This window comes from Cnephaeus nilssonii (assembly GCF_951640355.1).
Source record: "Cnephaeus nilssonii genome assembly, chromosome: 9".
Classification (NCBI taxonomy): Eukaryota; Metazoa; Chordata; class Mammalia; order Chiroptera; family Vespertilionidae; genus Cnephaeus; species Cnephaeus nilssonii.
This window is the reverse complement of record NC_137080.1, coordinates 94,081,223-94,102,586: the sequence shown is the minus strand read 5'-3', so window position 1 is coordinate 94,102,586 and position 21,364 is coordinate 94,081,223. Positions and strand designations below refer to the sequence as shown.

General features: G+C 62.3%; 1 protein-coding gene across 1 annotated transcript in view; it reads right to left on the bottom strand.

Moving 5' to 3' along the window:
- Positions 1–451: 451 nt before the first annotated feature.
- The window catches only part of COL11A2 (collagen type XI alpha 2 chain), a gene marked incomplete at its 5' end in the record, with an annotated part of 28,261 nt that continues 7,348 nt past the window's right edge, over positions 452–21,364 (bottom strand). The window contains 59 exons of the mRNA XM_079780081.1: positions 452–1,277; positions 1,687–1,893; positions 2,169–2,281; positions 3,137–3,404; positions 3,501–3,554; positions 3,714–3,749; positions 4,006–4,059; positions 4,164–4,271; positions 4,478–4,531; positions 4,679–4,732; positions 4,820–4,927; positions 5,183–5,236; positions 5,634–5,687; positions 5,817–5,870; positions 6,021–6,074; positions 6,397–6,504; positions 7,143–7,196; positions 7,322–7,375; positions 7,593–7,646; positions 7,857–7,910; positions 8,060–8,167; positions 8,329–8,382; positions 8,480–8,533; positions 8,744–8,851; positions 8,929–9,036; positions 9,252–9,305; positions 9,455–9,544; positions 9,878–9,985; positions 10,859–10,912; positions 11,085–11,138; positions 11,239–11,292; positions 11,404–11,448; positions 11,530–11,583; positions 11,672–11,716; positions 11,803–11,856; positions 12,085–12,138; positions 13,034–13,141; positions 13,454–13,507; positions 13,708–13,752; positions 13,879–13,932; positions 14,127–14,171; positions 14,412–14,465; positions 14,596–14,640; positions 14,834–14,887; positions 15,068–15,112; positions 15,517–15,570; positions 15,720–15,764; positions 15,843–15,896; positions 16,043–16,096; positions 16,274–16,327; positions 16,425–16,478; positions 16,570–16,623; positions 16,789–16,845; positions 17,107–17,193; positions 17,679–17,753; positions 18,087–18,149; positions 18,320–18,361; positions 18,462–18,521; positions 20,911–21,090. Coding sequence (XP_079636207.1) covers positions 1,137–1,277; positions 1,687–1,893; positions 2,169–2,281; positions 3,137–3,404; positions 3,501–3,554; positions 3,714–3,749; positions 4,006–4,059; positions 4,164–4,271; positions 4,478–4,531; positions 4,679–4,732; positions 4,820–4,927; positions 5,183–5,236; positions 5,634–5,687; positions 5,817–5,870; positions 6,021–6,074; positions 6,397–6,504; positions 7,143–7,196; positions 7,322–7,375; positions 7,593–7,646; positions 7,857–7,910; positions 8,060–8,167; positions 8,329–8,382; positions 8,480–8,533; positions 8,744–8,851; positions 8,929–9,036; positions 9,252–9,305; positions 9,455–9,544; positions 9,878–9,985; positions 10,859–10,912; positions 11,085–11,138; positions 11,239–11,292; positions 11,404–11,448; positions 11,530–11,583; positions 11,672–11,716; positions 11,803–11,856; positions 12,085–12,138; positions 13,034–13,141; positions 13,454–13,507; positions 13,708–13,752; positions 13,879–13,932; positions 14,127–14,171; positions 14,412–14,465; positions 14,596–14,640; positions 14,834–14,887; positions 15,068–15,112; positions 15,517–15,570; positions 15,720–15,764; positions 15,843–15,896; positions 16,043–16,096; positions 16,274–16,327; positions 16,425–16,478; positions 16,570–16,623; positions 16,789–16,845; positions 17,107–17,193; positions 17,679–17,753; positions 18,087–18,149; positions 18,320–18,361; positions 18,462–18,521; positions 20,911–21,090 — 4,272 coding nt within the window. The 3' untranslated portion in view covers positions 452–1,136. The remainder of the gene's footprint in view (positions 1,278–1,686; positions 1,894–2,168; positions 2,282–3,136; positions 3,405–3,500; positions 3,555–3,713; positions 3,750–4,005; positions 4,060–4,163; positions 4,272–4,477; positions 4,532–4,678; positions 4,733–4,819; positions 4,928–5,182; positions 5,237–5,633; positions 5,688–5,816; positions 5,871–6,020; positions 6,075–6,396; positions 6,505–7,142; positions 7,197–7,321; positions 7,376–7,592; positions 7,647–7,856; positions 7,911–8,059; positions 8,168–8,328; positions 8,383–8,479; positions 8,534–8,743; positions 8,852–8,928; positions 9,037–9,251; positions 9,306–9,454; positions 9,545–9,877; positions 9,986–10,858; positions 10,913–11,084; positions 11,139–11,238; positions 11,293–11,403; positions 11,449–11,529; positions 11,584–11,671; positions 11,717–11,802; positions 11,857–12,084; positions 12,139–13,033; positions 13,142–13,453; positions 13,508–13,707; positions 13,753–13,878; positions 13,933–14,126; positions 14,172–14,411; positions 14,466–14,595; positions 14,641–14,833; positions 14,888–15,067; positions 15,113–15,516; positions 15,571–15,719; positions 15,765–15,842; positions 15,897–16,042; positions 16,097–16,273; positions 16,328–16,424; positions 16,479–16,569; positions 16,624–16,788; positions 16,846–17,106; positions 17,194–17,678; positions 17,754–18,086; positions 18,150–18,319; positions 18,362–18,461; positions 18,522–20,910; positions 21,091–21,364) is intronic.

Below are 21,364 nucleotides of genomic sequence, written 5' to 3'. Positions count from 1 at the left end.
TCTCCGCATCGGCCACCTACGGCTCCTTCCGGGCCTGAGGTCCCTAGAGGGGGACCGGAGTTTGAGGCACACCTTCCCCAGAGCCAGGCCAGCACGGGTGTCAGATGGAACCGGGGACCCACTTGTGACACCAGCGGGACAGGCCCTCCAGGGAACAGGGGTTAAGCCTTCCATTTCTGGCTACAGCTGAGCCCGCAAGAATGGGGGTGGGGTAGGGGTTTGTGGGGATGGAAGTAACAACACAGCATCACACATACACCCTAGGAGGAAACAATCACATTTTTAACCATCAGTCAGAGGGACGCTGGGTGTAGGGCTGGACGAGGTCCTGGGAGGCCCTTCCATCCGTGGCCGCACAAGGTCCCTTCAACTGCAGCGTCAGGGAAGGGAGGGCGCCCAGGGGAGGGGGGGCCAGGATGGCCAGGGGGTCCTCAGGGCTCAGGCCTGTGACTGCCCAGCTGATGTAGATTTGATGCTTCCGCAGTCCGTGCACCCAGGCCCTGCACACCCCCTCACTGCCCCGTTCCCCCCAAGTAGCAGCCGTTTCCGCGAGGCCCAGACGGGGTGAAGGAGAGCAAGTGTGTGGGTGGGAGCCAAACAGCCAGTGAATGGAGATGAGAGAGCCCAGAGGCAAGAGCCGTGTATTCCAATGTTCACAGTGGGTGCTGCGGGGCTGGGCAGGAGCGGGGTTCCAGTCACTGGGGAAGCCCCGAGGCCCGGGACCAGGGTCATCCCTGCAGAGCCCTGTCCCAGGTCCGCTGATCTGGTTGGCATCTCTATCTTTGTTGTTATTCAGTTTTCCACTCTTTAAATAATTAATATAATTACTTTTAAATACAAAATACACAGTGTCCTTTCTCTTCTCTTCCTCTTGTTTGGGGTGATTGGGAGGCGAGTTTTAAATAGGTGTGTCAGCTGTCTAACAGGTCACAGGCTCCTGGGGGGCCCTGAGCCCCAGATGCCACCCCTCCCCGGGGCGGCCTGGCACCGCTCCCCCCTCCCCTGGTCTGCCCCGATGGGGCTCTCCGTGCCCTGACCCAGGGCCCCAGCTGGTGAGGCGCCCCCGGGAGGTGGCCCGGAGCCGATGCGGTGGGGCTCCAGGGGCCTGGTTTCCACGGACGGGTCAGACAGAAGTCCTAGCCCATGAAGCACACAGGCCCCAGCAGCACCCCGCCCCGCCTCGGGGGGGCGCCCAGGTCTGAGAAGGAGGCGTCCAGCACTGGCAGCTGCTCCAGCACAGGGGTCCGCACCTCCAGCACCGTCCGGCCTTGCTGTGTCTGGAGGGGAGACGGGCGGGGTGAGCTGGGTGGAGGGCACAGCCCAGGCTGGCCTCTCCTCTGAGCACGGTGAGCGGGACTCCCCCAACGCGTCCCATGACGGGGAAGGCAGGGGGCGGGGCTGGGGGGGCAGGTCTTTGAGATCGCAGCCTGTGGTGGTGATTGAGCCTGTGCTGCTCCAGAGGGATGTGTGTATGTGTGTTTGGGGGGAGGAGAGACATTAGCTGGCGTGATTGACATGTGCATGTACCTGTGTGACCCTGTGGGGGTGTTGCCCACCCCTGTGTCTCTGCTGGGCCACCTGTGTAAACGTGTGTACTTGGTGATGCTGCTGTCTGCACACAGGTGAGCCCCATCTCCATCCTCCCCACCCCGCACCCCCACCTGAGCTCTTCCCTTCCCTTCCCACCTGACAGCCGGCTCTGAATTCCTTGACGTAGGGGCTGGTGTCAGGGCTCAGCTCATCCTCATTGGCCCCCCTGAGCTTCAGGGGGCCGTCGCGGGCCGGCCCGGAGCACGGGTAGGAGACGTCCTGGTGGGCGGAGACGCTGAGCAGCCGCAGGAAGGTGAGCTGGACCACGCCTACCGGGGAGCCCTCCGAGTCCACGTAGGAGAACTGGGGGGGAGGGCTGCGGTCAGGGCCAGCGGAGGTGGCTGGGCGGCAAGGGCGGGGAATAGGAGGGGCGCTGAGAGAAATGCCCGAGTGGGAGCCAGGAGACTGGGCGGCAGGACAGGCGAATGTCTGCCTGGGGCTGCGGGGTGGTGAGCACGGGGGATGGTGAGGAGGGAGGAGGGAGGCGCAGGAATGGAGAGGGGCCAGTCTTCTGCAGGCCGACGCCGGGGAACTTGTCACCTAACCCCAGAGCCACCCCCCACAGGGGGCGCGGGCACCTGTGTGACATCGTCCCGAGGCAGCACGCAGGTCTCCCCGCCCGCCGTGAAGTTGCAGAACACCCGGAAAGCGTCACGGGCGCAGCCCTGGTTGGGGTCCACCCAGTACTCTCCTGGGGGGGGGGGGAGGGGGGCGGGGAGCTCAGACCCAAGAAGCTCTTTGCACCACATCCCCACCCCCACCCTCCCTACACGCTCCCAGCCCCCAGCCCCTGCTCTCCCACCAAAGCCCCTAGCGCAGTCCTGCACTTCAGTTTCCCTCACAGCCCCCCATCCCTGACGCCCCCCAGCAGCATCCCAGGCTCCTGATCACGATGAGTGTGAGGCTGTAGGTTTGCACAGGTGTGTGGCTGTAGGTTTGCACATGTGTGGCTGTAGGTTTGCACATGTGTGGCTGTAGGTTTGCACATGTGTGACTGTAGGTTTGCACACATGTGTGGCTGTAGGTTTGCACGCATGTGTGGCTGTAGGTTTGCACATGTGTTGGCTGTAGGTTTGCACATGTGTTGGCTGTAGGTTTGCACGTGTAGCTGTAGGTTTGCACACGTGTGAGGCTGTAGGTTTGCGCACGTGTGTAGCTGTAGGTTTGCACGTGTAGCTGTAGGTTTGCACATGTGTGACTGTAGGTTTGCACGCGTGTGTGGCTGTAGGTTTGCACATGGGTTGGCTGTAGGTTTGCACATGTGTTGGCTGTAGGTTTGCATGCCTGTGTGACTGTAGGTTTGCACACATGTCCGGCTGTGTGAACGCAGGCCCTGTGCACACATGTGCTATCTATTCCTGCAGACGGCAGCTGGCAGCGGCTGATGCACACTGGCAGGACCATGTCCGTTTCTGGTGCTGGTAGGTAGCCACTGTTCCAGTCCCCTCACCCCCACCCAACACCATCCCTGACTCTGGCAACACCATTCTGCTCGTCACGCCCAGGAGGCTGTTCGTCTTGCTGTGTGCCCTGGGCTGGCACTGACCATCGGGCAGCTCTGGGTGGCAGAGCTTCAGGTCCTGGCAGGTGCGGCCAGGGCTGTCCTGGGTCCCTGTCGGCCGCCTCATCTGCTCGATCTCCTCCCGCAGGGAGTCCAGCGAGCCAAAGATCTCCTCCAGCCCCCCAGGACTGCCCGGGGCCCCCCCAGTCGGCTCGGCCTCATCTTCCTGCATCAGGCGGCTTCCATCCACTGAGCGCCGAGTCTTCTTGGGCATCTGGATGGGCAGGGGCTGGATCACCTCGCCTGGGGGGCCCTGGGTGGAGGGGCAGATGGAGAGAGTGGGGGTGAAGCAGAGAAGGTGCAGGACAGGGAGGGACGCCAGGGACGCGGGCCAGGCCTCCTAACTCACCGGGTGTCCCGGAGGGCCCTGGACGCCCTTCTCTCCCTTGGGTCCTGCTGGGCCCTGCCAAAGGAGTAAACGAGGTCATGGAGGGGTCAAGGTCACAGTGGGGTCAACTCAATATCCAGGCTGGGAGTGAGGGGCTCCCGGGGGGAGCACTGCTCTGGAGAGACAGTGCCAAGTCCGGCGTGGGGGCGGGCAGGTCGGGGCCGGGTCACTCACTGTGGCTCCTTTGGCTCCCTTGGGGCCTGCGGGTCCCTGAGAAAGGAGAAACAAGAAAGACGTCACTCAGGGAAGGCCAGGGCGCAGGGATGGAGAGGCAAGGCCAGGAGTCCACAGGCAGGGCGTGAGGGAGCCTGGGGCGGGAGACCTGGGAGAGGGAGGAGCCACTGCGGGTAAGGACACGCGGGGGAGAGTGGGGGGGGAAGCAGGCCTGAGCCTCTTAGGCTGGCGTTGCCATGGAAGCCGTTGGGTAGGGTTTGGGGGCGGGGGGTGGGGAACAGATGGTACTCACAGTGAGGCCAGGGGGCCCTCCCGGACCGATGGGGCCAGAGGCTCCGGGGATGCCCTAGGGAAGGGGGGCCTCGTTCACCTGGGTTCTCCTCCCCATCCCCCAGCCCACCCCGACGGGAATCTCCACCTCATCCCTCCAGGACGGCGCCCTCTCCTCACCGTCTCCCCCTTCTGTCCAGCGGAGCCCTGAGGGCCAGGAAGCCCCCGGTCCCCCTTCTCTCCCTGCTCCCCAGGAGGCCCGATCAGCCCAATGAGACCGGGGTGGCCCTGGAGAAGAGGACGTCGGTCAGGGAGGAGCAGGAGACAGGGGCGGGGACCACGCTCAGAGCCCAGAGCCAGGGCTAGAAGAGCCCTCGCTAAGGCCCGAAGGCCCGGTGCTGGAGCCCAGAGCAGAGCAGGGAACTCAGGTCCCACCTCGGGGGGAGGGCCGGTGTGGGGGGAGGGAGACACCTGGCCACTTGTCTGTCACTCACCTTCTCTCCCTTGGCCCCAGCATCACCGCGGAGGCCAGGGAGCCCTGGGGGTCCCTGTGGGGAGAGAGAAAGTCACTCTTTCCAGGGAGAGGTGAAACCAAGCCCCCCCCCCCCACTTCCCGCTCCTCCAGGGTTTCAGCTCCATGCCCACTGCCCAGGCGCCCCCGCCCCCACTCACCCCACCCGGGGCCAGTCACTCACCACAGGACCTGGGGGCCCGGCCTGACCTGTGGCCCCAGGACGACCTTGCTGGCCCTACAGATTTGAGGAGACCCCAGAGGTCAGGCAGAGTGTCCCCTCCCCTGGCCCCCCCCCCAGCCCAGCCTCTCCCTCCAGACTCACCACTGAGCCCGGGAGCCCCCTCAGACCATCGGGACCAGGTTTTCCTGCTGGGCCTGCGGGACCCACTGGGCCGGTCTTTCCCGGGGCACCCACAGCACCGGGATCCCCCTGAAACGCACACAGGGAAGGTGTTCTAAGGGGCAGGAAGGGGGGCAGGGAGTCCAAGGTAGACAGGGCGATGCAGGAAATAGGTCTAAGCCCCAGGAGCCCCCGGGGCAGGAGCAAGTAGAGGGAACCCCCTTCCCACAAGGGGCTCAGCTGGGGGGCGGGGGCTGTGAAGGGGGAGGTGGACCGAGGACTCTGAGGAGCAAAGGAGCGGGAAGATGGAGGGGACGGTCCAGCATCCAGGGTGGCCTCGCCCACCTTGGCTCCCTTCTCTCCTTGTCGTCCCTCAGGACCAGGCGTGCCGGCAGGACCCTGCAGGTGGAGGCAGGAAGGCGGGGATGAGGGCACGGGGCGGGGGGGGGGGGGGGGGGGAGGGCAGGTGTGAAAGTAGAGTGGCCCGGAGCATCTGGTGGGAGCCACGCCCACCTCCGGCCCCAGCAGCTGCAGGGTGAGCCCCGCCCAGCAGGGGCCAGGAAGCCAGCCCGTCCCCGCCTATTCTGATTGGTGTGTTCACACCACGCCCCTGGCAAGAACTTACATACGAAACCCCTGAAACAAACACACGTGCTCCAGCACATACACACCACCCAGGACAACCCAGACACAGCCTCTCCCTGCCAGGCCACCTGCCGTCGCCCCGTCCCCCGCCCACCACCCAAGGGCGCCCCTGAAGACCCCAGGTGTCCCCCCAGGTGTCCACCTCACTTACCCGCTTTCCAAGTGGCCCGGGGGGTCCATTCTCCCCAGTGGGACCAGGGGACCCCTACGGAGGGAGGAATAAGGGTGGGCAAGGGGTTAGCTTCCAGCCAGGGGCCTCAGGCGGGGGCACAGAAGAGGAGCAGTGGTGAAGGCTTGGGCTCAGGGGGGTCGGGGGGGGGCACTGGTCACTCACTGGCTGCCCCGGCTCGCCGTCCTCTCCACGGTCACCCTTCGCTCCATCCTGGCCCTGCAGGGAGGAAGCCGGGTCAGGGGGCCCAGCCTGGCGGGATCCCCTGCCCGCTGCTGACCCTCCCCCCCTTCCAGCCTCCCGGCCACACCCCAAGCCCAGCGGCCACAGAGACCTTTGTCTGTCCCGCCCGCACTGGCCAAGACTCACGCGAGGGCCGCCTTCTCCGGGAGGGCCAGGGTCGCCGGGAAAGCCGACAGGGCCCTACGCAGAGGGAGGACAAGGCAGGCTCACAACTGGCCCCCAGAGCCACAGCAGACCCCGCAGGCGCAGCCACACCCCTGCAGGCAGCGCCCCTGCCCGCCCCCGCCTCCACGCCTCCCAGGCTTCCCAGGACTAACCAGGGGCCGGCTCGCATGTTCCCTCGCTCTGTGGGGTCTCGCTCTGGACGCCACAACCTCCCCAGGGGACCTTATTCCCAGAGCCTCCTCCCAGGTAGCCCCACACTCGCTCCCCACACTCCAGTCCTCACACACATCCCAGCCTCCCAGTCACAGGGCCTCCTCTCAGCCCCTCCCCAACTCACAGGGTTCCCTTTGGGGCCGTCGTCCCCGGTGGGGCCTTTAGGCCCTGGTGGTCCCGCCTCTCCCGGCTGCCCGGACTCTCCTTTCTCCCCACGCTCCCCGCGCGGGCCCTGGAGGATGAGTGGCGGGTACAGATGGTCCCAAGGGGATCTTGAAGGTCAAGGATGCAGCCCCAGCTTCCAAGACGCCTTCAGCCCCCCCTAGGCCCTCCGCCACCCAAGGAGGCACCAGAAAGGCCAGCCCATGGGGTCCCCGGCCCTTCTGTCCAGGAAAGGGGGGCAGGGCTCGCAGAGACCCAGGGACAGGCCCATGGAGAAGGCTGGGCACCGACTCCTGCCCTGGAGCCCCTGCCCTAGAGCCGGTCATGGGGAAAGGGGGGTGGGTTGAGGGGGTGAAGGGGGTGGGGAAAGGGGGTTGGGTTGAGGGGGTGAAGGGGGTGGGAAAGGGGGGTGGGTTGAGGGGGTGAAGGGGGTGGGGAAAGGGGGGTGGGTTGAAGGGGTGAAGGGGGTGGGGAAAGGGGGGTGGGTTGAGGGGGTGAAGGGGGTGGGGAAAGGGGGGTGGGTTGAGGGGGTGAAGGGGGTGGGAAAGGGGGGTGGGTTGAGGGGGTGAAGGGGGTGGGAAAGGGGGGTGGGTTGAGGGGGTGAAGGGGGTGGGAAATGAGGGGGTTTGAGCGGGTGAAGGGGTGGAGAAAGGGGGTGGGTTGAGGGGGTGAAGGGTTGGGGAACGATACCTCAAAGCCATCACTCACCTTGGCGCCTGGCTCACCCTGGACCCCGGGGGACCCTGACTCTCCTGGCTCCCCCTGCAAGGAGACTGAGGTCAAAATCCTCCTTCCCCCAAACCCCTGATAGTCCCCCCACCTCCTCTCTCCCGACCCCCAACCCAAGTGGGCAGACTCCAGCCAGGCCATTCGCCCCTCCTAGTTACCTTCTCTCCAGGGGGACCCAGGTTCCCAACACCTCCTGGGGGACCTTGAGGACCCTGGAAGGGAACAGAAATAGGGGTCATAGGTCAGGGAGGAGGTGCCATTCCAGGGCCGGGCCAGGATGAGGGCCCCCCACCCGAGGTCTCAGCGGGAAGCAGTGGGAGGCCGAGCAGTGGTGCCTGAGATGAGACCAGTTTACCGCGGGGGGGGGGGGGGGTGGGGCAGAGGACCGGCCACATTGGTCTGAAGGGACCAGAGGCCGAGAGGACTCACATCAGCTCCGTTGGGTCCAGCGGGGCCTCGAGGTCCTGGGGGGCCCGGTGGTCCCTGGGGAGAAACAGATGCACCAGAGCTAGCAGGGGAGCGGGGTGGGGGGGACACAGCAGGCGGGGGGCCACAGGAAGGTGGGGGTTGGGTTGGGCAGAGATCCAGGCAGAGAAGAGGAGGAGGGGCAGCAGGCCAGGGAGCAGGGTGCCGGGCGGGTGGATGGGTGGGGGTGACCAGAGGTGGGGCGGGGCCAGTTGGGGTCACACTCACCATAGGGCCCACGTCTCCTGTTTCTCCCTTCTCCCCCGAGGGGCCTGGCAAGCCCTGAGCAGGTCACAGGGCACAGAGCCGGTGAGCAACCCGCCCCGGCCCAGCTCCCTCCCTCAGACCACAGGCCTGCCCCCACCTCCCTGTCCTCGTCAGAACGGGGCTCCTGACCACAACTCTCAGCCCCTGTCTCCACCCCAGCTCACCTGTAGGCCGATGGGTCCGGGGGGCCCATTGAATCCTCTCGTTCCTTCATCACCTTTGGCTCCAAAGTGTCCCTGAGGGCCCCGGGCCCCGGGCTCCCCATCTGCTCCCTGAAGAGGGGGAGGCAGGGACAAGGACACAGGTGACCACGGTCAGGTGTTCTCTGTCCACAAACGCACACCCAGGTCCCAGAGTCCCCTCCTCCACCCCCAACCCCAAAGGCAGTCGGAACGCGGGCTCTGGCGGGAGCAAGCGGGCGTCCGTCACTCACCGCGGCTCCAGGCTGCCCCACAGGCCCGATGGGTCCGGGGGGTCCGGGAGGGCCCTGGGAGAGAGGAGGGTCAGAGGCACCAAGACAGGCCGAGGCCAGGCGGGGGTGAGGCGCAGGCCAGAGGCCAGACTCAGAGCTCACGGACACTCACATGTTCGCCTTTGTTCCCTTTAGTGCCCTTCTGTCCAGGGTCCCCCACCTCACCCTGGAGGAGAGGCAGGCAAGACATTAGGGGCGGGAGGCGAGAGGGGGGACAGTAGGAGGCAGAGGGGGGGGACAGTGGGAGGCGGGAGTGGGGACAGTGGGAGGCGGGGAGGAGTAGGAGAGGGGGGACAGTGGGAGGCGGGGTGGGGCTGTCCAGGTCTGCAATGCCATCTGGAAAGGGCCTGGGTCCAGGGGCTGTGGGTTCCCTCACCTTGTCCCCGTCTTCTCCCGCCACGCCTGGGGGCCCAGCAGGCCCGGGAAGCCCCACGGGGCCCTGCACCCCATCGCGGCCAGTGGGGCCAATGGGGCCCTTCTCGCCCTGTGGAAGTGGAGACAGGAGTCACGGCCTGAGCCGCCCCGCCGCACGGCTGGACACAGACCCCGGCCCACACTCACCGGGACACCCTTCTCTCCTGCTGCTCCGGGGGGACCCTGGGGTCCTGGGCGCCCGGGGGGGCCAATGGGTCCCCCGGATCCCGCTGCACCGCGTTCCCCAGGGGAGCCCTAAGAGAGGAAATGGAGTCAGACCCCCAAGGAGGAGACCACAGCCTACACACCAGAGGACCCCCCACGGTTCCCAGGAGAACAGCCCCAAATCGGATGCCTATGGCTGGCCCTGCAGTCCGTGCCAGACCACCGCCCAGGTGCAGATGCCGCCCCTCACTCTTCCTCGCCCACCCCTTCCTGGTCCTCCCGCTGCCCAGGGACCCCAGACTCACCGCAGGACCGGGGGGACCGGCCGGACCTTCATTTCCCTTCAAACCGGCTCCACCCTACGAACCAGAGATTCGGAGCGACAGATGAGAGACGGGCAGTGGGACACCACAGGGCCGGGCCCAGGAGACACGCAGGGTGAGGGGTGGGGACGGGCTCAGAGAGAAGGGCGTGGGGGATTTTGGGCGGTCTCTGGGGTCACACTCACAGCAGTGCCGGGAAGGCCGCGCTCTCCTGGGAAGCCCCTCAGCCCAGCGGGACCATCCTTCCCTGGGGCCCCCGGAGGGCCAGGGTCCCCCTAGGAAGAGAGGAAAGGTGGTGAGCACAGCCATGCTCCCAAGTTATGCAGAGAGATCGCTGACCCCTCAAATCTCCAACCTGGTCCCCAAGTTCCCCTCTGCCCAGCCTCTACTAAACTTTTTTTTAATTGAATTTATTGGGGTGACACTGGCTCGCAAAACCAATAAAACAGCGTCTGCATGTGGCACCCGGTCTCCCTCCGCCCGTTCCCCTGGCTTTGCCCACAATCACGGAGCGCTTCACGGATTTGCGTGTCATCCCTGCGCGGGGCCCTGCTGGTCTCCGTGGGTCCCACTGAGCTGGTGAGCTCCAGAGCCAGCACCCCACTGACCTTCGTGCCTTCTTTTCCAGCTGTTCCCGTCAGTCCCTGCTCTCCGGGGGGCCCTGGGGGGCCTGGGTGACCTCTCTCCCCCATGGGTCCGGTCTCTCCTGCTGCTCCCTGGAAAGGGGCCGAGAGACTCCAGTCTCAGACCTTTCCTTCCTCTGGGCCCAAAGCAGCCACCTGGCCACCCTAGCATACCCCCCGGACCCGCACCCCGGCCCAAAGCAGCCACCTGGCCACCCTAGCATACCCCCCGGACCCGCACCCCGGCCCAAAGCAGCCACCTGGCCACCCTAGCATACCCCCCCCCGGACCCGCACCCCGGCCCAAAGCAGCCACCTGGCCACCCTAGCATACCCCCCGGACCTGCACCCCGGCCCAAAGCAGCCACCTGGCCACCCTAACATACCCCCCCGGACCCGCACCCCGGCCCAAAGCAGCCACCTGGCCACCCTAACATACCCCCCGGACCCGCACCCCGGCCCAAAGCAGCCACCTGGCCACCCTAGCATACCCCCCGGACCCGCACCCCGGCCCAAAGCGGCCACCTGGCCACCCTAGCATACCCCCCGGACCCGCACCCCGGCCCAAAGCGGCCACCTGGCCACCCTAGCATACCCCCCGGACCCGCACCCTGGCCCAAAGCAGCCACCTGGCCACCATAACATACCCCCCCGGACCCTCACCCCGGCCCCAAGCTGCCACCTGGCCACCATAACATACCCCCCGCCCGGACCCTCACCCCGGCCCAAAGCTGCCGGGGTCCCCGCCCGCCCTGTGCAGGCCCCAGTGAGGAGCGCCTGCACCACCTTGCCTCTTCTCTGAGCCAAGAAGATGAGAACCGGCCCAGGAAACACACAGGCTCAGCACCAGAGCTCCAGCCCCGCACCCCACGTGCGCAGCCCCCCCCCCCCCCCCCAGGGCCCAGAAAGGGAGAGGACAGTGCGCTGGCGCCAGGCCTGGGTCCCCTCTCTCCAGAGGCAGACCTACCTGAGGCCCCACCACCCCTGGGGGGCCAGGCGGGCCGGTCTTCCCTTGGAAACCCTGAGAAGAGACGAGGAAGCAGTCAGAGCAGAGGAAGGCAGGGTCACCGTGGCCTCCTGGCCCGGGTCCGAGTCCAGCACCGGATGCTCTCCGCTGCCAGGAGAACCCCGGGCGGGGGGCCTTCCCCACGGCTCTGGAGTCTGAGGGCCCGAGGGGGCCAGGCATCACTTACCACTTCTCCTCTCTGGCCCGGGTGTCCCGGCAGCCCGTCCTTCCCCGGGGGGCCCTGGAAGGGGTGCAGACGTCAGGGGATTCCAGGCAGGGAAGGGAATGGGGAAGAAGGATTCAGAGAACCAAGGTAGGCCAGAGGTCAGAGGTCAGCTTACCGGAGGTCCTTTGGGGCCAGGAAATCCATTGGGGCCCTGAGGCCCAGGGAGACCCTAGAGACAGAGCGGGGTTGAGTCCGGAGGATGGGCTGGGGCGCTGGGCTCAGGGAGCTGCTCACTCAGGCTCCCCGGGGCGTCCGGGGCCCGGACACGCCAGCCACTCACCCTTTCTCCGGGCGGCCCGTGGGGGCCATCGCCACCCGACGTTCCCTGCGGGGAGACAGAGTCAGAGGAGCTGTGGGGGCTGGGCTAAGGGGCAGACACCCATGGAGCCCCACCAGGGCCACTCACCTTCGCTCCGGACTTTCCAGTGGCGCCTCGGGGCCCCCGCTGACCCCGTGGACCCTAGAAGAGGGGAGGGGAGTTGCCCTTTGGATCTTGAGCCACAGGTCTCCCCTGCACTCACCGCGGCCCCGCTCTCCCCTGCACTCACCGTGGGGCCCCGCTCTCCCCGAGGCCCTGACTTCCCGGACAGGCCCTGGCGGAAGGAAGCAGAGAGCACATCACCCAGGGCCTGGCTCCCCACCCCGCAGCCCTGCCCTCCGCCCCCTCTCCCCCGCCTACCCGGGCTCCCTTCTCTCCACCGGCTCCAGGAAAGCCAGGAAATCCTAGGGACCCCTGGTGAAGAAGAGGAAGAATATAAGTCAGGAAAGGGAGGCCGGGAAGGCCAGAGGTCAGGAGAGGTGGAGGAGGCGTGGCGGGAGGCCTGGCTCTGCGGCAAACCCCTGCTGCTCTGGGGCCTGCTCCCTCCTCCGTGGGACCCCCCTGCCCTGCCAGCCTGTGTTTCCTGCCATCAGGTGTCCTGAGAGGGAAAGGAGGAGGGGGCACGAACGGGCATCACGTCACCTTGGGACCCTGGCGTCCGGGATAGCCAGGCAGACCAGGAACACCCAGCTTGCCCTGCGGAGGGACAGGGAGCAATCAGGACTGGAGGAGCCACAGGCACCCCTCCATCCCTGGAGACCCCAACCCTCAGGGGCGGGAGCCAGCCCCACCCAGCAACGTGCCCATCAGGCCCAGCCCCTGGTCTCCCGCCCCAGGGCTGCCTGGCCTGTAAGCTCTCCTCCCCAGAGGCGGGGATCTTGCCTCCCGGTGTCTGGGGACTGAAGTCTGCCGCTCAGTCAGGTTCTTAGGGGCTGTGACCTGGTCCCTGCCTGTCAACCTCGGCTCCACCTGCCCCAGCACACGCCCTGCCCCTGCCCGTGCAGGCCTCCACTCAGCTGGGGACACCTCTGCTTCCGCCCCTGCTCCGCACCCCCACCTCAGCCCCGTGCACCCCTGCCTCCCGATGCTGTGGGCTGCGCTCGGGAGCAGGGATTCTGCAACCTGGCTGCACGGGCTCCAAGCCTGGCTCTGCCCTCACCAGCTGCGTGACTAGGGAGCATCTTAGCCTCCGGGCGCCTCTGTGAGGCCACACTGTGCAGCCTCCGCCCGGGCCGTCTCTGTCTGACGAGTCCGCGAGCCCGCTCACCAGCTCCTGCCTCTCCTCTCTGGACACATTTGCACTCTGCCCTGCACGTGCAGTCACCCTATGGCAGCCTATGCCTTGTCCCCATCAATCTGTTGCAAACTCCTCAGGACGGGGACTTTTCCTTGACTTCTTACCCATCACCCCTCAACCCACCAGTGTCCAGGAGGTGCCATATACAGGAGGAGCATAATTAATGCATGGTCGTCTTCGATTGACTCACTGGCTCCAGCTGTTGGCAAGTCGTGCCCACCCTGATCCCAGGGCCCAGGCCCGCATCCCCTCCATATCCCTGGAGAACAGACACAGATCCCTCATCCCTGTCACCTTCTCGCCCAGGAGCCCCGGGGGCCCAGGGTCTCCAGTGGGTCCAGTGCGACCCTTCGGCCCCTCGGGACCATCCTCTCCTCTGGAACCAGGGACTCCAGCCTCGCCCTGCGTGAGAGGTTGAAGAGGTGAGTGTCGGGGTCTGGGGTGGGGCTGGGCCAGGGGAGAGGCAGGCCCCTGTGAGGCTGAGGGCTGGCAGGGGTCCCAGAAGCCATTGCAGGACAGGGGCCCACAGGGACAGGGAGACTGCTGTGATTGGAGGGACTCAGGCTGAGGGGCTGTCATCCTGCTGGGGTCAGGCCTAAAGGGTGCAGAGCACCGGAGACGGGGGCTCCGGGGGTCAAAGGAATCGGCTGGGGGCTCCAAGGGAAGGATCATTAGGACTGAGACTTGGGGGGCAGTGTGGGGGTTTCTACTCACCCTGTCACCTTTCACACCCATGTCACCTTTGAACCCAGGAAAGCCATCGTCGCCCTAAAAAAATTGGGAGAGGACACCCAGGTGATAGAGGGTCAGGAGGCTGAAATGGAGGGTTCTAGAGACCATGAGTGGAAGGGTGGGTGTCAGCAGCTGGGGGGCAGCAGGGGCAGCAGGGGGAGGGAGTGGGGGAGAGGTGACAGAGAGGCTGGTGGAGGCAGAATGGGGGTGTTGGGAAGTCGGGGCACATTGCTCACCTTTTCACCCTTATGACCCTTCAGACCCCGAATTCCGTCCACACCCTGGAGTCAGACAGGGCACAGAGACAGAGGTCAGGGACGGAGCTCGGGTTGGAAGGACCGAGCTCCCAAGACCCTGACTGGTCCCCCCGAAAGCAGTCCTTTATCTCCCGGCCTGGCGGTCTTTACCTTGACACCGCGAGGTCCGGGGTACCCTAGAGGACCCTGAGGTCCAGATGGACCCTGGAAGAAGAAAGAGAGGGATCGATAAAGGGGTCACGGGGGTCGTCCTGGTGGCCTCGGGGCTTGGGAAATTGGAAGTGAGTCGAAGGAAAGTCAGAGCCTCGTTAATGACGAGACGAGGAAACCCCAAGGACGTGAAGCCCAGGTTGGGTGGAAAGCCCTTCGGAAGGTGGGGGAGATGTGGAAGACCTCACCTGGTTTCCTTTGGTTCCTGGGGGACCTTCCTTCCCGGGGTGACCCTGCGGGCAGGGAAGAAGAACGTGACCACTGGTCCCTGTCACCTTCCTGCACCCCTCTCTACACTTCTTCACCCCAAACTCCCCTGTGAGCTGATGAAGCCAACTGACCACGGGCAGGCGCCACCGGTGACCTCCCAGTGCAAGGGACACACGGGACGGACGGTCACTGAGGGCCCCTGGAGGCCACTCAGTGGGGTGGAAGGTCAAGGGGTATTTGGAATAAGAAGTGGGTCCACTCACCGGGAGTCCATCTGAGCCAGGCATGCCGGGGAGCCCTGGTTTCCCTAGAGGACCCTGCAGGAAGATGAGGAGGTTCAGTTCACCAAGGGCTCAGGTCTGTACATGGCTCTAGTCCCATTCAGACAGTTAGGCGCTCCCGACACCCGCCCCGGCACATCCCTGCTCCCACACCATTTAGTCTCACCTTCTCTCCATGAGGGCCGATGGCACCCTGAGGCCCAGGGAGACCCTACACGCAGGGAGAGAGAAGTCACAGGGGCCCCGAAGTGAGGCGCGCTCTCTCCTCCAGCCAGCACCCCCCATTCAGAGCATGAGCAGTGAAGACTGGAGACCCTTAATTTCCTGTCCCCATTCAGGTCTGACCCACGTGGAAGCCCAGGGGAAGTCGCTAAAGTTGGGGAGGGGGTGGACAGACCACTCACCTGGGTCCCAGGAGTTCCCTGTTGTCCAGGAGGTCCTGGCTCCCCTTGGGGTCCCTAGAAACAGGCAAGCAGGCAGGGTCAGAGGAGATGGTGACCAAACATATGGTGAAGAGCTGAGTCCCAGCAGGAGTATCCAGAGGGTGAGAACCAGAGGGGCAGGGCTCAGCGTGGGGCAAAGGGAACAGGACGTTGGCAGGCCAAGGGTCGGGTGGAGTCTCCATGCCCATCACTCACCAAGCTCCCTTTGGGACCATGGGGACCATCCATGCCTCGGACGCCCTGAAACATGAGAGGGGTGTGAGCAGGAAGGCAGGCCCACACCGGGAGGCCCTGTGGTTTCCCAGAGGCCTGGCCATTCCCGGGGGAGAGGGTGGGACAGGGCAGAGAACGCGGGTCAGTCCTCCAGTTCATCCCAGACCTAAGCAAACAGCCGGCCCAGATCCGCAGGGCGTGGGTCTGTGGGTTTGTGGGTTTTTGTTTTGTTTTTCTTGAGGATTTTTTTTTTTTCTGGCTGTTCTCAGAGCCTTTGGTGCCCCACACCACTGGCCCACGGGGGCAGAGGCTGGAGCGGGACTCGGGGTGCAGCGAGGGGGAACGGGAGGGGAGGTGGGGCAGTTAGGAAGATGAGGTTTGGAGAAGTCAGGGGGTGAGATCAGGGTCAGAAGTCAGGGGCAGTGACTTACCGGGGGTCCAGGAATACCAGGTGGGCCTTTAGGGCCAAGGAGACCTCGAGGTCCCTACACGCGGTGAGAGAGGAAAAGGCATGCATGAGTGAGAGGAAAGGTGTCTCTTTCATATCTATTCCCTCCTCTGGCATTCCCACAGCCCTCCTCGCCCCCACCCTCCTGCCCCCCACCCCCTGCAACCTGACCCCCTGGACACTCACCGACTCTCCAGGCAGCCCTCGAGGCCCAATCTCCCCATCGTCTCCCTGGAGAAGGAGGACATGGTGAAGTGGCCTCACCTTCCAGGCCTCCCCCATACCAGTCCCGGCCCTGGCCACACTCACCCGCTCTCCATCCTCGCCAGGGGGCCCAGGAAGGCCGTGGGCACCAGTATCGCCCTGGAAAATAGGTAAGGGGGGCTTTAGAGCTCCCAACACAGACACCGACCCTCTTCAACTAACCAACCAATTTCACCCATTGAGCTCCTGCAGAGACCCTCAGCCTCCTCTCCTTGCCTTGAGATCCCTCCCCGCAACATACTCACCCTGTGTCCCTTCTCCCCAGGAAGTCCTGGGAGCCCATCAAAGCCTCGGTCACCCTAGGGGAGAGAGGGGCAGCCGTGTGAAGTCCCAGTCCCTTTCCCCCCACCCCTCCCTATGTGTCCTGAGTGGGGAGGTGCCACTTCATGAGGGAGCCCAGGGAACTCAGTCATCCTGGAAATGAATGAGCTCAGAGGGGCTGGAGCTGAGCATCAGAGAAAGGCCCAGCCTGTCACCTTCACTCCAGGTTCTCCAGGCATCCCTCGGGCTCCATCAGCACCAGCTCGGCCCTGCAGATGCAAAGGAAATGTCAGAACAAGCAGGGGACAGTCCTCCACCCTCTGTGCCCCATCTCCCACCACACCCGCCCCACACTCAGTCACTCACCCTTCGCCCCGCCTTGCCGGGAGGGCCTGTGAGGCCCTGAGGTCCTCTGGGGCCCTGGTGAGGGAAGGTTGAGGTCAGGGTTAACGGGCATAGACGGAGGAGGAGGAGACACTGGGTTGGGAATCAAATGGATGGGGGATGTCACCTGAGGTCCTAGGTCTCCAGATTCTCCTTTCAGACCGGGGCTCCCAGGTTGTCCCTGTGAGAGAGAAGAGAGGCTGGCTATACTGAGGGACATATCCAACAGTGACCTCAAAACCTCCCCAAAAGAAGCAAAATGACTTTTGGATTTGGGCCCTTTCCAGAACTATCCAGACCCCCCACACAAATAAAGAACCTCCTACCCCACACCCCATTCGCTCACCAAAGGTCCAGGGCGACCTGTGTATCCCATGGGTCCAGGGGGTCCACGGAGCGCCAGCTAGGGGGCAGGGGACACAGCAGAGGTGAGAAGACGCAGCTGGAAGACTCCCATCCCCAGGACACCCTCTGAATTCACCCTTCCACTCCCAACCCTTGTTCACCGCCTTATGTGCTCCCCAACCTCCCTCTCAGCCCCAGAGCAGCCCAGACCCTCCCCTTCCCTATATCCCTCCAGCCTGCCCTTCCAACCCCTGCTAGAGTCTTCCCTTCCCCCTCCAAACCCCCCCCCCCCACCAAGATGCTCTCCAGCCCTACTCACCCGTGCCTGCTGCAGAATCGCCTGGGCCTGAGCCTCCTGGGCAGCCACCACAGGGCCCTTGTCACCCCCACCACTGCCAAACCGGAACTGATGGGCAAGGAGAGAAGGACCAGGTTCTTTTCCAGGAAATCCCTGGAACTTCCCCAGCCAGAGGTGTCCTCCAGCATTTCTGCTCCAGCTCGCAGGCCCAGGGACACCCCCCGCCCCATGCCCTCTTCCAGCATCTTCCAGTGGAGGTTTTCAGATAATCACTTAGAGGTTTTCAGAAACTCAACTTCTGTCCTCCTCCCCCGATGTCTAGCCTCTTCCTCCAAAAAGACTCTCCTTTGGTTCTAGACTCCTGAAATATAGACTTTTCTGCTCCATTCTAGATGATCCAAGTTTGACTCTAGATCATATTTGGTTCTAGGTCATCTAATGAGGCCCTAGTCACCTCCACCAAGAGGTCCCTTTCTCTGCATTGATGGTCTTTAGAGACTTCTCAGCTTTCCTGACCTTCTGGTTCTTGGTGACACAACACAATTCCCCTGCCCTCCCCAGCAGCCCATTCCAAAGCCCAGAAGACAACTCACTGGGAGCATGAGGGATGTGCCGGGAGGCCCAGGGGCCCCATCTGATCCAGGGAGCCCTGCTCGGCCAGGAGGACCCTGGAGTGGGGAGAGAATGAGAAGGGTAGGTGACAGGTAGGGGAATATTAGGCCTAGAGTCCTTTGGGAACCCTCCTCAACAGGACAAATGCAGACTTCCCTAGATCTTTCCTGAGCCTCACCCCAACCCTCTGGAGAAAAATCAGGGTAAGACACAGATTACTGTCCTCTGCCCCAACCAGTCTGCCCTACTTTGCAAGTGCTGGGGAGCACACCAGTCCCTGTTCATTGATCAGCCAGCTAATGAGAAATTACTAAGCATGTGGCCCCATTAGGAACTAGTGGCTCCTCTTCAGTCCCCCCCCCCCCCCAGTACAGAAGACACTCCCTTACCCTCTCTCCAGGGTCTCCAACTGGGCCTGGGTTGCCCTGGATGCCAGGGGGACCAGTCAGTCCCTGAGGAGCAAAAGAGTAAGGGGTCAGGTGTGGGCCTTCAGAGAGAAAAGGGGGATGTAGCTGAGGGGTGGTCTCAGAGAGAGCTTGGATTGGAAGAATGCTCTGGAGTTCTGAGAAGGAGGCCTGGGCATACATGGGGAAGACACGGATGAAAGAGTGTACAGACTCACCGCAGGGCCTTCTGGGCCAGGCGGCCCCTCCACTAGCATACCCTGCAGAGTCAAACGTTACAAGTCAGCGGCTACAGGACTAGCACACCTGCCTTCTTCCCTTCTTCCCACTGCCCTCAGCTCAATGACCAGAGTGACTTACAGGTTCCAGAACTGCAGGCTCCCCCTTCTCTCCCTTCAGCCCCCGGGGTCCATGGGCAGCCTGAGGGAGACACACATGTAACCCCCAGTGGGGCCTGTGAGCAGCCAGGACACTGGGACTCCTCCCATCCCAACTCCCACCTTTATTCTCAGGTCTTCTGGAGACCTCCTTGAGCCTACCTCCAACCTCCGTCCCTCCCCCAGGACTCTCTTCACAGACCTCCAGGCCTGCCAAGGAGACCTCAGGGCTCCCCACACCCCAATTCTCAGCCCCACCTCAGCAAAGACAACCTCCTCGCTTCCCTGAGAACTTCTTTCAGGAAGGTCCCCACATGTTTCCTGGGAATCCAAAGCCCCCAACCTTCCCAAAGCCTCTTCTGGAGGACCCCACCCTATCCCCCTACTTTCTCTGACCCCAGGGATCCTTAGAACTTTAAGAAACCATCAACTTCCTCACCCTTACTCCAATCCACCAAATAAAAATCTCTCCAAGATTATGGATAGATTTTTATTGGAGTTTGAGAGGAGAGTATGGATCCATATGAGAATCTGATGTAATCTAGTCTTCAGAAAAGAAAAAATGTATGCCCTTATGCACAGAATTTTCCCTAGAATTTCAAGGAGTTCGTAAGCTTAAAAACTCCTTGGAGGTAAAACATCCATACTCTAAGTAGACTTGGAGGGTAATCCCCACTGATACCCGAAACTTCCACCCCATAATTTTTTAAAAATACAGCTCTTGCCCTAGCTGGCCTGGCTCAGCGGATAGAGCGTAGGCCTGTGGACCAAAGGGTCCCAGGTTCAATTCTGGTCAAGAGCATGTACCTCGGTTGCCGGCTCCTCCCTGGCCTGGGGCCTGGTCAGACTCAGGCAGGAGGCAACCAATCATTGCGTTTCTCTCACATCGATGTTTCTCTCTGTCTTTCCCTCTCTCTTCCACTCTCCCTAAAAATCAATGGGAAAACATCCTCAGGTGAGGATTAACCAAAAAATACAGCTCTTGGGCTAAGTTGCTCAAGCCTCAGAGCAGATCCCCCTCAAGTCCCCACAGTTCCTCTCTCAGCAAGGACACTATACTCTCACTCTGGTGCTCATTTGTACTCCAAGCCTAGCAGTTGCCTCTCTTCCACACTTCCATTCAGGTGCCCACCCCCAACTCTAGGGCCAGAGCCAAGACAAGGATAGGGAGAACAGAGACATTCACCACCACCCGCAACTCTCCCAACAAAGACCATCAGAATGCCCCCCACCTCCATCCTGACCGAACAGCAATGATCAATTCCCAAACTCTCCCATATTACAGCTCAACCTCAAATTTCCAGAAAGCAGCATAAAAGAAAGACAGCAGAGGGCAAAGGGTGGCAATGTTAGAGAAAGGAGGCATGGGACGATGCAGCAGGGTAGAGAAGGCAGCTCCAACTGCAAGACAGGCGAAAGATGAAGTGGAGTAGGCAGGAACTATCCCATCTGAGAGGGAGCGGTTGAAGACATGGGAAACAATTAAAGGAGACAGAATGAAGGGACAAACACTTGGAAGCAAGAATGATGCCAGGGCCAAGAAAAATTAAGCCTGGCCAAAATGGCTAGAAAGTGAACTGAACAAACAGGAAGTGGTTGGATAGACAGGAAGCAGCCCAGAAAAGAGACTTCAGGAAGTGGACCTTCAACAACAACCTGGCTACCATGACCAATGGAAGACATTCACAAAACAGACAGAAAGTGAATCCTGGATAGGAGCTGATGACAACGCAAGGCAATTCTTCCAGAAAACACAAAAAAAGCATCAAAGTGAGTATCCACAGGAAGTGAACATGATAAATATCTAGGCCCACAACGGACACTTTATGATTTGGATGACCTGAGACACACTGGAAGTAGCTCATTATCCAAGGAAATTGTCACCGACAGCATGAAAAACTAGAGTCGAAGTACAAATAGTAAGTCTCTTTCTGTCCAATATGGCACAGTCACCAAGACAGATGGCATGGCTAGAGAAGACAGGAAGGGACAGACAGGTTAGAAAGTGAGACATAGGAAATTAGATCATTTGGCAGCAACATGGATAAAAAAATTGTTTTGATCAAGAAGAAATGATGGAGACAGACTGAAAATGGACATAAGGTAGGGGCTTATTGACCAAAAGCTTTATGAAATCCAGCTTGATTGAGACAGGAAGTGACCAAAAAGACAGGAAGTGGCCATAATATATATTTTTTAAAATCCCATTGCCCTGGGCAGAAGGATTCATAAGGAGTCACAAGGTAAGATATTGCACAAGGGAAGGAAGGAAGGAATATGTTCAAGCAACATATACATCTATGTGGACAGAAATGGCAAACCACCAGCGGGAAGTAGCTCAGAGCCAACAGACAACAATCAGAAACAACCAGAAGCAATTCTTGCAGCTCCCACTGGAGGCCACGAAGAGAAGAGGAGCTCCTTTCACTTACGGCTCCTGGGTGGGCTGTCTCCGCAGAGAGGGCAGGGCCAAGGTCCGTCTCCTCACGATAATCGTCCCCATAGCCATAGGTGTAATCGTAGGGCCCTGCTGGGGGGTCTGTGCCACCCTCCCCATATTCCTCTGTCAGGAACCTGTCAGCTGTGGAGGGGACCTGGAGATCTGTCTGCTCCTTCCCGGGGATGGGGATGGGGAGGGAGAGGGGTAGACGGGGGCATTAGGGCTGAGAGGAGTTTTTCCCTGGACCCCAGGTGTGACAACTCCTAGCCCAAAGGATTCGGAGGGTCATTGGGACTGGAGTTTCTCTCCCAAGAAGAGCAAGTTGTGTAGAAAGGTGATGGCCATCAAAGACCCAAAATCGGGAGAGACGTCCAGCAAATGGGCTTGGTAGAAGAAGTGGTGCACAACAAGAGGGGTGGCCGGAGGGCTGGACACAGAGTGGACAG